The sequence below is a fragment of the Gordionus sp. m RMFG-2023 genome, chromosome 2 (genome assembly GCF_954871325.1).
Source record: "Gordionus sp. m RMFG-2023 chromosome 2, tfGorSpeb1-WG-v2, whole genome shotgun sequence".
Lineage (NCBI taxonomy): Eukaryota > Metazoa > Nematomorpha > Gordioida > Chordodea > Parachordodidae > Gordionus > Gordionus sp. m RMFG-2023.
This window is the reverse complement of record NC_088776.1, coordinates 31185591-31201257: the sequence shown is the minus strand read 5'-3', so window position 1 is coordinate 31201257 and position 15667 is coordinate 31185591. Positions and strand designations below refer to the sequence as shown.

Sequence of the window (15667 nt, the reverse complement as noted above, 5' to 3'; positions counted from 1 at the left end):
TTTATTAAATTAATACTATTTTAATTATTAGATTAGATTAATACATATAAATTATATTTTTACTATGTCAGCTTGAAATCAAATTCTGTATTAAAAAATATAACATCAATAACTCGCTAAATATTAATTTAGCTTTAACAGTTGAAGTTTATTTGACTTTTATTATTTAAATTATTATATAACCCTAATTAAATAAATATAATCATATATTATTTCAAAATTAACAAATTTAATATTGTAATTATCCGAGTTCAAAATGACTAATCAACTGTATATTTATTTTAAAATTTAGTTATCATAACTATTCCTAAAAGTATTTTAAAGATCCAAATAAGTATAAGAGATTACTTTATAAAAAGTAAATAAATAGAGATATAGTTTATAATCCTCTATTATATACAGTTGGTTATAAAATATTAGATAAAATGCCACATTTATAGACGTATTTGACAACTATATAATATATTACAGTTAATATTATAATAAATTTTACAAATAAATGGTTTTGATAATAAATATAGTTACAATTTGCATTCAAGATTTAATGCCATCTATTTAAATATGAACAATTTTAAAAATTAAACATTTTATTATTCATCCTGCAATAGATGTAATAAATTTGATATCTTTTCTTCTCTTTTTTTGCGTGTTTTTAGGAAAGCTATTTTTTCTTTTTCGAAAAACAGTTTTGAGTTAAATTTTTAATACAAGTATATTTTTGATATTATTACAAACTACTATTATTTTAAGATATAATATACCAAGGTGGTGCGACAATATATAAAATCTTAATTGTTTCATCATATCATTCTGGTCCTTATTATAGTTAGAAAAGATTTCATTTCTAATAGTGTTGTTAAACGGCTTGTATTGAGCCAATATTTAAAAAAGGCTAACTCAATATTTCATCTAGAATAATATTCGCAAGACCTGAAGATTTTGTTTGTAGAAGGAACAAAGGTTTATACATCTATTAGCGAAATCTCGGGGCTTAGGCAATATTTTTTCTGGCTAAAATATTGAGTTAACCGTTTTAAAAAATCGGCTCAAAACGAGCCGTTTAACAACACTAATATCTAATATGGCATCGCCGTGTAAATAACTCAGGCTTCAATATATTTGCATAATTATTTCCTCCAAAGATTTTTAGTGTTTTTATTTTATCAATTTATCCAACATAAAAAATTTTGATATTAGTTTACATCGTGAGTGTCATGGCTATTACTGCATATTAACCAGCATCTGTTATTTGTGTTGCTATGTAATTTAATATTATTACTACAACGGCTGAGAGCATATGATTGCATATTTTAGATAAACAATAATGGCCAACTGTGTAGTCGTTTATATATCATTAAAAATGGAAGATAACCTTTTAGAAATTTAATATCTCACAATAAATCAGGGGCGTCGCTAGCCTTTACAATCTCAGGGGGCTAAACTAAAAAAAAATTTATGATTGAGTGGGGGGCGCCGGGTTTTATATTAATATATTATACTTTTTTAAAATTAGTTAACTCTGAACAATTATTCTGATTTTCATATTTTGTCATTTATTATATTATGCATACAAAGTAAACTGGCATATAAAAAACCACATAATGCAATAATATAATTCTTAGCAACTTACATTGACAAAATGTTATCAAACTAGTATAACTCTATATTACCATTTTAGACAATGTTTTATACAATAAACTAATAAGGAAACATTTTATTACCTTTACCAAATCAACAATTTTTGAAGAAAAGAGTATAAACGACCAATCCAAATCATAAAACTATATGGTGGTTAGAGCTTCCTAGATGACATGATGGAAGCTAGATTAGTAATCGAGAAAATTATAGTGAGATATTAAATTTCTAAAAGATTATCTTCCATTTTAAATGATATATAAACGCTACACAGTTGACCACTATTGTTTATCTAAAATATGCAATCATATTCTCTCAGCCGTTGTTGTAATAATCTTAAGTTACATAGTAACACAAATAATATACACTGGTTAATTTGCAGTAATAGCCATGACACTCACGATGTATTATATCAGAATTTATTATGTTGGATAAATTGATAAAATAAAAACACTAAAAATTTTGAAAGAAATAATTATGCAAATATATTGCAGCCTGGAGTTATTTACACACAGCAATGCCCAGGCGCGTACGCAGGAATTTGGTCTGGGGGGGGGGGGGGGATAATAAATTTTTTTAAGAAATATTATTGTTTTTTAAAAATATCAAGCATAAATTTATTAGGACTAATAACTATTTCTAATACACAATTTAAATTAATGTGAATTATAAAAAAATTATATGTAAAGAATCACTTAAATGACCCAAAATAGAAATTTGAATTTTTTGAACCTTTACACAAAAAGTTTCTTAGGAATAATTGCATTTTGTATGTTATAAATTTACAATGTAAAATCCAATCTTCGTTGTGATTGAGCTAATTTTTCAATTATCTCATCCTTGCTTGTCGTCAAATGCCTATGAATATTCAAAAGATCCAAATCTTTCAATCTACTTTCAGATGTTGTACTTCTTGGTATGTTTTTCCGAGATCTGCAGGCCCGGCCCCCAGGCCGGACATTATTTTAATTTTTTTAAATATACCCGGGCCGGGCAGGGCCCGAATTTTTTTTAAAAAACACCCAAGCCGGGTCTGATTTTTTTAAAAAAAAACACCCAATCCGGGCTGTATTAAAACAGCCTATATTTGAAATCGTTATTATTAGCTATAAAAATCAAAAATAAATATAATTTATTTTAAAAAAATCCGGGCCGGGCCTAAAATTTTTTTAAAAAAGCCGAATCGGGCCTAAATATTTTTTTTTAAAAAGCCGGGCCGGGCCTGAAATTTTTTTAAAAAAACCTAGGCCAGGCCGTAAAAAATCTTTAAAAAAAATCCGGGCCGTGCTCTGCAAATGGTACTTCTCCAGGCCTCTGTTATTCTTCCTAAAAAAGATAATGTTCTCTCATTAGTTTACTAATGGGAAGAGTTTATGCCCTTTTAATACATTGGGAATTTAATCTAAAATGTGTTTAAAATAATGCAGAGCACCCACAACATTTTTTGGGACTATATTAACCATAGTTAATCTTATAAACATAGTTATTCAGCTAGTAAGGCATCATAAGATACTTTAACATATACATAATAAAAATCTAACAAATATTTTTTTTTCTATCACCATGAAAAAGGTTGGGAAGGCTTTTGTGGAAGTTATTTGCAGATTAGTAAGTGCTGCATGATGAATTAAAAATTCATTTATTTGGGTTATAAATGTATCTGATTTAAGATATACTCTTCTACTGATCCTATATTAATGTTTTAACGATGAGCTTGCCTTGCTACAAGTCGAGGGAGACAAATATTAAACACGTATAGCTCTGCTTTTGACTCAACAATAAAATATAAAATATGAAATTCTTCATCAATATTAGCCCTAATTTCCTTGAGTTCTGATAAAATGCTCTCCGCTATTCTCATTTTAATCAAGTATGTCATGTTTTTGAAAAGTAATACTTAAAATAATTGTATAATTATTAAATAATACATTCTAATGAGAAATAAAATTTGGAATAAGCATTGTATCCAATAATTTTCTTGCTTCTGAGGAAATATTTCTTTCAGGCCATTGTGATATTTCAGTAATAGCAAATAATTGGCTCTTCTAACTCCTTAAGCTGTTACTGCTTGATGGCAGAGACTCTATCTAGTTGGACTTGCAATTTCTTTTTCCCTGTTGGGCAAGAAGTTTCAGAAATAATTATTATTTGACTAGAAATTTGAAAATGGTAGATAAATATTAGGCCACTAAAAATTTGAAAATAATAAGTAAATATTACGCCGGAAAACTTAAAATCGAATTTAATTGATAAAATAGCTTAGTAGATAAATGCGATAAAAAATGTAATTAAATATATATTTAATATGACGAATAAATATTAACAAATATAAATTAATATAAACAATAATATTTTTGAAAAATATATCCGGCATCTGCATTTTTTGGCTTTGGGGGGGAGGGGGGTTTGTCCCCCTGCCCCCTCCCGCTGCGTAATGACAATGCCATATTAGAAATGAAACATTTTCTAACTATAAAATAAGGACCAGAAAGATATGATGAAACAATTAAGATTTTATATATTATCGATATTATATCTTAAAATAATAGTATTTTGTAATAATATCAAAAATATACTTGTATTAAAAATTTAATTCATAACTGTTTTTCAAAAAAGAAAAAAATAGAAAAGAGAAGAAATGATATAAAATTTATTACATCTATTGCAGGATAAATAATTAAATGTCTAATTTTTAAAATTATTCATAACTAAATAGATGGCGTTAAATACTTGAATGCATATTGCTACTATATTCAAAACCATTTATTAGTAAAATTTATTATAATATTAACTGTAATATATTAAATAGTTGTCAAATACGTCTATAAAAGTGACATTTTATCTAATATTTTATAACCAACTGTATATAATAGAGGATTATAAACTATATCTCTATTTATTTACTTTTTATAAAGTAAGCTCTTATACTTATTTGGATCTTTAAAATATTTTTAGGAATAGTTATGATAATTAAATTTTAAAATAAATATACAGTTGATTAGTCATTTTGAACTCGGATAATTACAATATTAAATTTGTTAATTTTGAAATAATATATGATTATATTTAGGGTTATATAATAATTTATATAATAGTCAAATAAACTTCAACTGTTAAAGCTAAATTAATATTTAGCGAGTTATTGATATTATATTTTTTAATATAGAATTTGATTGCAAGCTGACATAGTAAAAATATAATTTATATGTATTTATCTAATCTAATAATTAAAATAGTATTCATTTAATAAAAATTTAAATAGTCTTATTAATTTCTAAATCTATATATTACTTAATGGAATTATAAAAGAATCATTCAGGGAGCTATCAAAAAATTTTTTTTTTAGTTCAAGGGGATATTAAGGAGCCATTAAAAAAAAAATTTTTGCTTCAAGGGGTTCTTCAAATTTTTCAGGGGGCTCGAGCCCCTGCGCCCCCCTTCTGCCTTAGCGACGCCACTGATATATATTTACGATTAATATAATAGGTGTTGTTTAACTTCCTAATGTATTATGTACACACCCATCCATTAACGTGTAATTATATATCGCCATTTGTAATTAAGTTGCACCTTATGGTTAAATTATACTGAATAAAATGTCAATGAAAACTGATACTTATTGTGAATGAATTATAAAAATAAATAAATGTAAATAATGGTTCTACCTTCGTTAAAGTGGCGACGATGAGGATTCTAATATTCTAATTAAAAAAAGTAAGAAAATAGTTATTAATTTTATAAATTATGCCTCAGTCCAAAAATACTAGTATAATTGATAAGTTAGAAAAATATCAAATTAATGGGTCTATACAACGTTGGTTCCAATTTTGGGACACAACATTAAGACTAAAGAACTGGACACCGACCGATCAAGAAAATAAGGACCTGTTCATGGTGAGTTTTGGCGCTGAGAGCATTGACATTCTCGAACAATATTTATTTCCTGAAACCATTCTAACGACTAAATTTGATAAGATAAGGAGTGTCTCGCTACATATTTTTGAGAAGAATAAAACCATTTTCGGTAGTAGATTAGACTTCATAAGATTAATTAGGAAGGAGATGATAACGAGATTAAAGAAGTGGTTTGCTACCTTTGGGGTACCTAAAAGCATTATAAAGGATAATGGACCTCAATTTATTTCAATAGAATTTAAGGGATTTTGTGAAGAAAACAACATTTGCCATATTCGCTCAACGCCGTACCACCCAAAGAAAAATGGGCAGGCGGAACGAACCATTCGAACCTTAAAAGGGAAATATTATGCCAGTCAAGAATCAATTAATGACCCGCAAGAGGCGATGACTCAAACGGTAGCAGCATATAGGCTGGAAGAACATAGTTCGACGGGTAGGTCACCAGCGAAGATTATGTTCTGTCGTCAAATAAGAACTAATCTAGACTGGGCAAGACCAGAGGTAGGAAAGGAGATTGATAAAGCCAATGATAAACAAAATCAAGAACGTGATACACATTCCAATTTTAGGGAATTTGACGTTGGTCAGCATGTGTGTGTAAGGAATGAAACCACTAAGGGTTGGAGAGAAGGGGTGATTCAGGATAGAAAGGGATTATATTCCTACGTAGTCAAAACCCCAGATCGTGTAATACAAAAACATGCTGACCAGCTAAGGGACCGTTTGATATCAGATACGACTGAGTGCGTGATCGCTGACAGCTATCAGAGAGAGTGTGAGACCCCAAGGCGAAAGCAGACACATAAGCTCCCGAAACGAATGATTGAAGAGATATCGACATCTCTCAATTAACGTAGAGGGAAATGTAGTAAAGATGTAATCTATTGTAATATTTTATCATATTATATATTATATTTGCCAGTTAGATATGATTATATATATATATTTGTTGTTTAACTTCCTAATATATTATGTACACACCCATCCATTAACGTATAATTATATATCGCCATTTGTAATTAAGTTGCACCTTATGGTTAAATTATACTGAATAAAATGTCAATGAAAACTGATACTTATTGTAAATGAATTATAGAAATAAATAAATGTAAATAATGGTTCTACCTTCGTTAAAGTTTTTAAAAACCATTATCAATTGAGGCATATGTATGAATTAATTAATCTTTTTTATCACTTGTAATTCTTTAGACGCAAATTTTTTTATATCAGCAATCGAAAATATTTTATACTGTAATAAATAGATCTTGTATTAAAAAATATTATTTTTAGAAATGTCTTGTGTTGTTTTAATTATTTATATGCAGTTTATTTTGTATGCATAATATAATAAATGACAAAAGTTAACAAATTTTAAAAAAGTAAAATATATTAATATAAAACCCGGCCGAAGGCCCGCAAATTGGGGAGTATGGGGGGGGGTGAAGACCCTCATAATTTTTTTTTAGTTTAGCCCCCTGAGATTGTAAAGGCTAGCGACGCTCCTGCTAACTATAGATGTCATTTTATAACTAATCACATGTAGTAACATTTAAAAATAATATATAGGAACATAAAATCGCAAGCTGCCTTGCCCGGATTTAAAATTTGTAAAATTTTAAGCCTCTGGAAGGGCTTGCAGCTATGTTTTAGATAATTTAAAAATAAAACACTACTATAATTTAAAATTATAAAAAAAATAAGTAAAAATATTTCTCTAGATCTCCAGTTAGCGATTTTCCCTAGAATTAAAAAATAGATTGTCACCTGCCCGAAATAAACTAATATGGAGCTGATTAGAGGGATTATATAATGTTGCTTAGGAAATAATATTTATCTCGTTTAGTGTTTTAAACCTATGAAAGCCAATTTTCATGGGATTTGATCTGGAAAATATGTCTATAAAGGCGGTAGAGACTCATACAATAGGTAACCTTTTATTTAAAATGGATAAGGGTTATTCCATGTGATATCTGCCAACAAATGTGTTAAATGCCCTAGGAAATTTTATGAATAATAAAAAATCTAAAAATTATTTTATCTGTAAGATTTTTATTGATGTTTGTTATTTTATTTATTGTATTTCGCAATTTAAAATAAATCACATAAAAGTATTGAGTGAAGTCCTAATAATAAAGTTAAATGGCAATAAAGGGTACTTGTATCATTTTATTTTATTATGGTCATTTCAATTTATATTATATATTAATGGGAATTTTTAAAATTTTAATATATATAATTGAATATTAAAAATAAATTTTTATTAAAATAGAAAAAAAGATTTAAGATATTCGATTTCTAATTCATAAAAATAAAACGAAACATTTTGCTTATAGCTGGCAGAAATACTTGGAAATCTATTTGACAAATCTCGATGCTTACAAAATATTATTTTAGCTAAGATCTTAATCGAGCCGTTTTGAAAAATTTACCCAAATTGAGTCTTTTAACAAGACTATGGTAAGGCAACTTTAATAAAATAATCTTATTTTTATCTTGTAGTTGTTTTTAAAATGGGTGAAAAATGTTGATTTTTACATATTTTATAATACTATGGTCTATTGCTACTAAAATTTAAATATGCAATATTTTATTTGCTCGTTCCTTTAAAAGCAAATCAGGTCCATTAGACGCAGACCTAATGCATTCGATAATTAAATATTTCGATTTTTTTAATAAATTCACTTGATATTAATATTCTCCCTTATGCATATTGGTCCCTTTTTCAATTATAGAAAATAGGATCAGAGATTACTGTAATAAAATTTGTAATACATTCCACTCTTATATTTTCTGCCCATCATTAATAAGGGTCAAATTTCTATTTTTATCTTAGCCTTCATGACTATATTTTAATTCTTTTATATTTACTGTTTAACAAATTTTTACTGAGTAAATATCTTGTGAGAATTTTAAATGCTGTTTTTAAAGATTGAAATAATTTCTTCCAAATGGCATTATGGAAAATGGAAAATTTAACTTAAAAATGGCTGTTGGGATTATCAATATATTTCATAATCATTCAGAAATTTAAATCATTATTAGTTGGATTAAAATTAGAAGATAAAGTTGACCTACCATATCCTATATCCCTTTAATCTTTAATCCTACTCCTTATCTTATTTCAGTAAATATTAAAAAAATATCTTTCCCAAGTATATTACTAGAGTTGAGCTATTATAATATTATCGAAGATGAACGTACATATAAAAAATAATGATGATTATAAACAAAGAGGAAAAATATTTTTTTTAAATATGATAAAAATCCTTATTATCTGATTAAAAGCTTTAAATAAAAATTGGGGAAACTTAGGGGGGTGTTGAACTATATTACATCCTTAGAAGAGATTAGTGGAAACTTATATACAAAAAAGTCTGAGTCTCTAATAGCAAATGAAAACCCAGCTGAATCTAGAAGAATAAAAAATTCTAATTAGTAGAGATATTTATAGAAAAATCTAATCTTAAAGTAAGCAGAAAGAAATTTAAAAAAATATCCTTTATTTAATATTAAACAAATAAATTTATTAGTTTGTGAAGATAAATAAATTTTATAAAGGCGGTATATAAAAGAATAATTATTTATTATACATATTGTAAATGTAAATATATATAAATTGATTTCTATTAGTGAATTTAAATATTAACTTGAAAGATAAATATTAAAGATAAATGACTGCAAAGATGATTCTCAAATGAGCTTTTTCATTCATTCATTACCACGCCAGAAATTGCACGAAGTGCAATTTCATCACCCACCAGGAGTTGAAGCGTGCATAATGTATTTTCACTAGTATATAGATCCCATACATGATGTCTACCCGTTTTATTATAGTGGACGGTACCACTATGTAGCCAGTTAGCAAAGTGAAGAAGGAAGAAGTACAATAATGGTGATGTATTAGTTCCGTTACCGGCAGAATAGTGTTAAGGAAAAAAAAATAATGTCATATAATAATGTACCTGCATCCTTAAGTGGTATTTAGTGAGGCAACAAAAAATAATAACCCTTATATCTTGGTAAGTATTGAGAGTTTATGTTAGGTTTGCATGAAGAGTCTCTTCCTTGTTTGTTGTTCGGTGTGCCAAATATCGTATGTCCTGTAGATCTTGTATGTGCTGTGCCAATGATATTTGGGTTCGTCCGAGTTATTGCGTTATTATTATAACCAGTGTACCTTCTCATTGTCCATTATACAACTAATAGTCTCGTAATTGTTATCGTTATCGTCGCCGATATCGTGTGTCCAGAAAAGAAAGGTCGTGGGTTAATAAAGGAAGTTAAGTTATGTTGTTGTTGTTCAGGTTATTATCATTATCAGACATTACATAATTCTATTTATTGCAAGAAAGTAAAGGAGAAGAACGGTTTCAATATTAATTTAGGCCATATTTTAACATGTATTGTAAATGTTCTTTTAGGTGTTTCTTGTTTTTGCTGAGTGCCATGAAATCTGCAAACGAGAGGTTAATCAGGTCCATATCTTTCAAACATTTCGCCAACCAATAGTATTTAGGAGTTTTCTACCTACCGTCAGGGCACCATTTCAAGGACGAGAATATCATATTGAGTGTCTTAAGCTATGGCCTAGTAATTATAGTCTCCTCAAGGGTATGAGACGATTGATTGGTAGGATGTCGCGTATTTGATGTGTTGTATGGGTAATACGTTTTGGTGATTCTTTTTTTGAGTCCTGCCAAGTCTCCAGGCCGTAGGTAAAAATGGGTACAATTAGGGACTTGAAGAGTCTTATTTTTAAATTAGTTGATATTTGGTTGGATGACCATAATTTCGACAGTTAAAATATTTTGATTTCCTATTTAATAATATTTTTAATGCCTGACTTGGAACGTCTGTCTTTAATGTTATTTTTTTCTTTCATTTATGGAATGAAAATTTCTCGCCTGATATTTCGGTTTTTCACAAATGTAAAACTTTTTGATTATAAATTTTTACAACATCAACGCTTAGTTTTTAATCGAACAATAATATCTACACAAATTCAATTCACAGCCGAGTAATTATATTTTTTATTTTGAAGAAATAATTTTAAACAGATTAACAATACACTTTATTTTGCCTAATGGAAACAAAGTTTCAGGCAAGGCAAAAGAAGGTGATACTCTATTAGATGTTGTCTTAAATAATAATCTGGATTTTGATGGATTTGGTTTTTATTTAATTATCATAAGACTTATTTTAACTTAATAAGGTGCTTGCGAAGGAACCCTATCTTGCTCAACATGTCATCTTATATTTACACAAAAGGATTTTAATAATCTGCCACAAAAATCGACACCAGAAGAACTAGACATGTTAGATTTAGCTTATGAATTAACAGAAACGTATTTTCATTCTGATACATTGTTTTTGAAATTAATTTTTAAATATACAAATAACTTATATCATTTTGTGTAATCCATAATTTTTAACATTATATATTTGGTCATGACAATAATTAAGACTTAGGAATGATATAGTTTTTATATTATTAAAATCATTTTATTTGTTTTTTAAATGTGTTTTCAAGCTCAAGATTGGGTTGCCAGATAAACTTAACCAAAGAAATGGATGGATTAATTGTGCAATTGCCTAAATCAGTTTTAGATAATCGATTATCTTAAATAGATATTGCATAGCTAGTAAAATATTGGTTAAATGTGATTTTTAAAATTATTATATTAAATATATGCTTTAATTATATATAAAAATTATATTATACTTCTTTGTTATTTCCAAGAAAATTAATTTTTTATAGCAAATTTATTCTAAGATAGTTATATTTTATTTTTTAAATTGATATCCTATTGATACCATTATGTGATACTTATAATACATTTGATTTATATATTACCAGCTTTATATTATATTTTTTTTATTAAGACAAAAATATTAGCTAAAATAAATGATACCGTTAAAAGATCTCAATGGCCTTAGAGAAAATTTAACTCTATTTCAAATCTTTTATTTAAAAGAAAATGCTTAAAAAATAAAAATTCTTTTTCTATAAATTATTCATTTATACACTCGATAGATGTACAAAATTTTTTTCTTTATTTTTAAATATACAGGTATAAAAAAAATGATGATGAAAATTGACATCATTAAGCATAGTTTAATACAAAAATCTTTTATGGAAATCTCTAAAAACAATTTCTATATTGGTTAAAACATAAATATATATTACATTTTACACATTTTGTTCTGTAGTATCCATTTACATACATTTTCCCTCATTTCGCAGGCATCCAGCCAATGACCAATGTTGTCATATCAGATATAGGCATCATTATAGAAGAACTTTTTTTAATTATCATTTCATTCAAGGTTTACCGATTTTCTTTTACAAAATTTCCCTGCTGATAACAATGCATTAACAATATGTTTTAAATTGAATAAGTTACATAAATTTATTCTTTTTTTAATGTTTGCCGCCTATACATATGATATAAATTCACCACACACATATCAATGAAATGAAAAATGATTCTAAAAGTGAACCTTTTTCCTTTAATATCTACTCGATAACACTCAACTAGCATATCATGTAAATCTACTCCCCACATACTTTCATTAGATATTTTTAATATTTAGTAATTTCAAACTTTCTTATTTAGATTTTAAATCTTTTTACTTTTTTATTGAATTTCCCCTTTATTATTTTAATGAATTTCCTTTTTATTTCCAAAAGAAAGATACAAGATTTTCTATAATCAATTTAAAAAATTATCATTATGTAAATCATGATAAACAAAAATAATAAAAAAAATCTAATTTTCACAAAATTTAATAAATTAGAACAATAAATTTTACAAAAAGAAAAAAAAATTAATAATAATTTCCCTTTTTGGGGGTTTTTATATTTTTTAAAATAAATATAAATTTATTAATAACCAAATAAAAATATATTATTTACGATAATTATGATTCAATAAAATAAATATAAATTTATTAATAACCAAATAAAAATATATTATTTACGATAATTATGACTCAATAAAATAATATTATTTTTACAATGATGCCTCAATTAAATAATATTCATTTTTACAATGATGACTCAATAAAATTATATTAATTTTTACAACAATGCCTCAATAAAATTATATTATTAATTTTTATAACGATGACTCAATAAAATAATATTAATAACCTTTATGATTTAAAAAAAAATAAATACACATAACAAACCACCACTAATTGAAAACCAAACGTCTCACTTTAACATCACCCCCGGTATAATTATTGTCCTATAGCCCAGACTGTCTGACCCACCACATATTCACATTTATTATCCTCCGAATCCACTTCTTAAGTTGTCGCTAGTGGCGTAGCTAGGAATTTTCCTTAGAGGGGGTCCATACATATAAAAGTTGGGGGCTTCGCCCCCCAGACCCCTTTTAACGGGCCTTCGGCCCTTTTGCCCGGCCTTCGGTCGGGTTTATCTTACAAATCATAATCATATCTTCGATAATATATAATAAATATATTTTTTAAATGCATCAATAATATGTTATTATAATTTAGTAGATTATTCTTAATGACTTTATAATAATACTATTCAGAATAATTTCAATAGTAATATAATATCCTTCCACAAACATCAAAACCAGAAAAATATAATTCATATAAAATCACTTTTAGGTCTTTTGAACGTATAATCTAAAAAAATTTTTGCTCTGGGAGGGGTCCAAACCCGAAAACCACCCCCGTAGCTACGCCACTGGTTGTCGCTTATCTCAAGAAACTGAATATGAGTTCTACGGACCAAGAATTTATTCACCTGGGACAATTCTTCCCCCTGTCGGTGATTATTATAATAGGCCACTGCTATCCAAATCTCCCCACCGCCATATTTTGACTTTCTCATCCAACTCTTAATAACCGCTTCCATTCTTTCCGCTTGACCGTTCGAGCTTGGGTGGTACGGAGGGGCTAATATATGTCTCATCCCAGTTTCAGCACATTTTCGCTACTCCAAATATGGTTCACAGGTTTTTCAACGTTTAACCACTACTTGTGCCGTTAATCCTCTCACTTCCTCATACTCTACCCACTTCGAATAAGCGTCCACCACGAGTATATATATTTTATTCTTAAAATCAAAGAAGTCGAAATGTACATCTCCCATGGTTGCGTAATTTTAGGCCATCACTTTTCTTATCCTTACGAGGCATGCTGTCCAATGCATTACACATTTCACAACTTTTACAAATATTTTCTTTGTCTTTATTCATGCCGGGCCACCACACATACTCACGCCCCCATTGTTTCATTCGTTCAATACCTTGATGCCCAGCATGGATCATAGATAACATCAGGGATTCGAACCCGGGTTTTTGGAGAAAAAATCTGAACCCAAACCGAACCTGAACCCTCTTTATAAAATTTTCAAAGCCCCGATCCGAACCCAGGAATTTTACTTGAACCTGAGTTTAACCGGGCTCAATGTATTGTTTATTTAAATCATGTATTAAGATAATTGTAAATACAAATAGTAATAATTTAATTGAAATTTTATAATATTTACAAATTTCTAATTAAGTTAAGTGTTAAAAATTTTTAAACAACTTAATTCATTTACGCCATTTTAAAATTTTTTAAATTTATTTTCAAAGATTTCTATTGGAGTGTTAATAAATTTTAAACAATTAAATTCATTTACGCCATTTATTTTTAATTTTCAACTAATTCTCAAAGATTATTAATTAGAAGAAAATAAAAGTGAACAAGTCAAAGTAAAAATTATATTTCCCTGAACCGAACCCACCTATTTTTTTTAACTATATTTATTTTTAAATTTTATTATACCTATTTCTAAAAATATTTTCAAGGTCTAAATAAGTATAAGAGATTTCTTTATAAAAAGTAAGTAGACATATAGTTTATAATCCTCTAATATATATAATTGATTATAAAATATTAGCTAAAATGTCACTTCAGACGTATTTGACGGTTATATAATATATTACAGTTAATATTTTAATAAATTTTACTAATAAATACTTCTGATAATAAATATAAGTAACAATTTGCATTCATTATTTAAAAATATTATTAAAAATGAAACATCTTATTATTCATCCCAGAATAGATGTAATAATAGATATCTTCTCTTTTTTTGCCGATTATGCTTTCGCGATAATACATTCCTGATTATACATTTGCGCTAATGCATTTGCCATAATACAGTCGCAATAATTCATTCGCTATAATATTTTCGCGATAATGCTTTCACGGTATGCGATAATGCATTCGCGATCATTCACTATAATATCGCGATAACACTTTCGCGGTATTACATTCGCGCTAATACATTCTCTATAATATTTTTGCTGTATTATATTTGCAATAATGCATTCGTGATAATGCATTCACGATAATACGCTTCGCGGAATTGGCATGTTACCATAACAATTTGCATTTAATTCTTTAACGCCATCTATTTAATTTTAATAAATAAATATTATTAAAAATTACATCTTATTATTCATCCCACAATGGATGTAATCCTTTTCCTTCTCTTTTTATATGTTTTTAGGAAAGCTATCTTTTTTTTTGAAAAGCAGTTTTGAGTTAAATTTATAATACCAGTATATTTTTTATTAGTGATCTGCATCGGGCCTAATTTTTCAAGCCCGCCCCGAACCCGAGATTTTTTTAAAAAAAATTTACCAGCCCGGCTAGTTATTTAAATATAAAAATTAATTTTTATAATTATCAAAATAAAAGACATATGTTATATGTCGTTTAGTTTCAATAAATAAAATCAAATATTTTTATTTTACATAAAAAATACAATATAAAATTGATAAATTAAGATATATTTAAAAATTTTCAAAGTTCGACCCGACCAGAATTTTTTTAAAAAATATTAGGCCCGGCCCGAACCCGATTATTTTAAATAGAATTAGGCCCGAGCCCGGCCCGAATGGGCTTCGGGTCTGTTACGGGCCGGACCTAACTTTGCAGATCTCTATTTTTGATATTATTACAAACTACGATTATTTTAAATATAATATACCAATTAGAGGTGGTGCGACAATATTATAAACAATTTTAATTGCTTTCATCATATCACTCTGGTTCTTATTTTATAATTACAAAATGTTTC

At 27.4% G+C, this 15667-nt stretch overlaps 1 protein-coding gene and 1 long non-coding RNA gene across 2 annotated transcripts; one reads left to right on the top strand and one right to left on the bottom strand.

Moving 5' to 3' along the window:
- The first annotated feature begins 10414 nt into the window (after window positions 1-10414).
- Window positions 10415-11450, top strand: LOC135923990 (adrenodoxin-like protein 2, mitochondrial). The gene is made up of 4 exons (XM_065459033.1): window positions 10415-10570; window positions 10611-10723; window positions 10766-10898; window positions 11084-11450. Exons 1-4 carry the CDS (start codon window positions 10416-10418, stop codon window positions 11175-11177), a joined length of 495 nt encoding a protein of 164 aa, XP_065315105.1. The 5' UTR covers window position 10415; the 3' UTR covers window positions 11178-11450.
- Window positions 11451-11595: 145 nt separating this feature from the next.
- Window positions 11596-12322, bottom strand: LOC135925243 (uncharacterized). The gene is made up of 3 exons (XR_010571590.1): window positions 12188-12322; window positions 11741-11912; window positions 11596-11696 (listed from the first exon to the last, which is right to left on the bottom strand). It is a non-coding gene; the product is annotated as an uncharacterized LOC135925243 (long non-coding RNA).
- Between the last annotated feature and the right edge of the window lie 3345 nt (window positions 12323-15667).

Bases quoted from the DNA above. Each gene is read 5' to 3' on its own strand.
- LOC135923990 (XM_065459033.1), top strand. From the start codon at position 10,416: ATGTTATTTTTTTCTTTCATTTATGGAATGAAAATTTCTCGCCTGATA. The intron at 10,571-10,610 runs GTAATTATATTT...AATTTTAAACAG, and splicing joins CAAATTCAATTCACAGCCGA to ATTAACAATACACTTTATTT. The intron at 10,724-10,765 runs GTTTTTATTTAA...TAACTTAATAAG, and splicing joins TCTGGATTTTGATGGATTTG to GTGCTTGCGAAGGAACCCTA.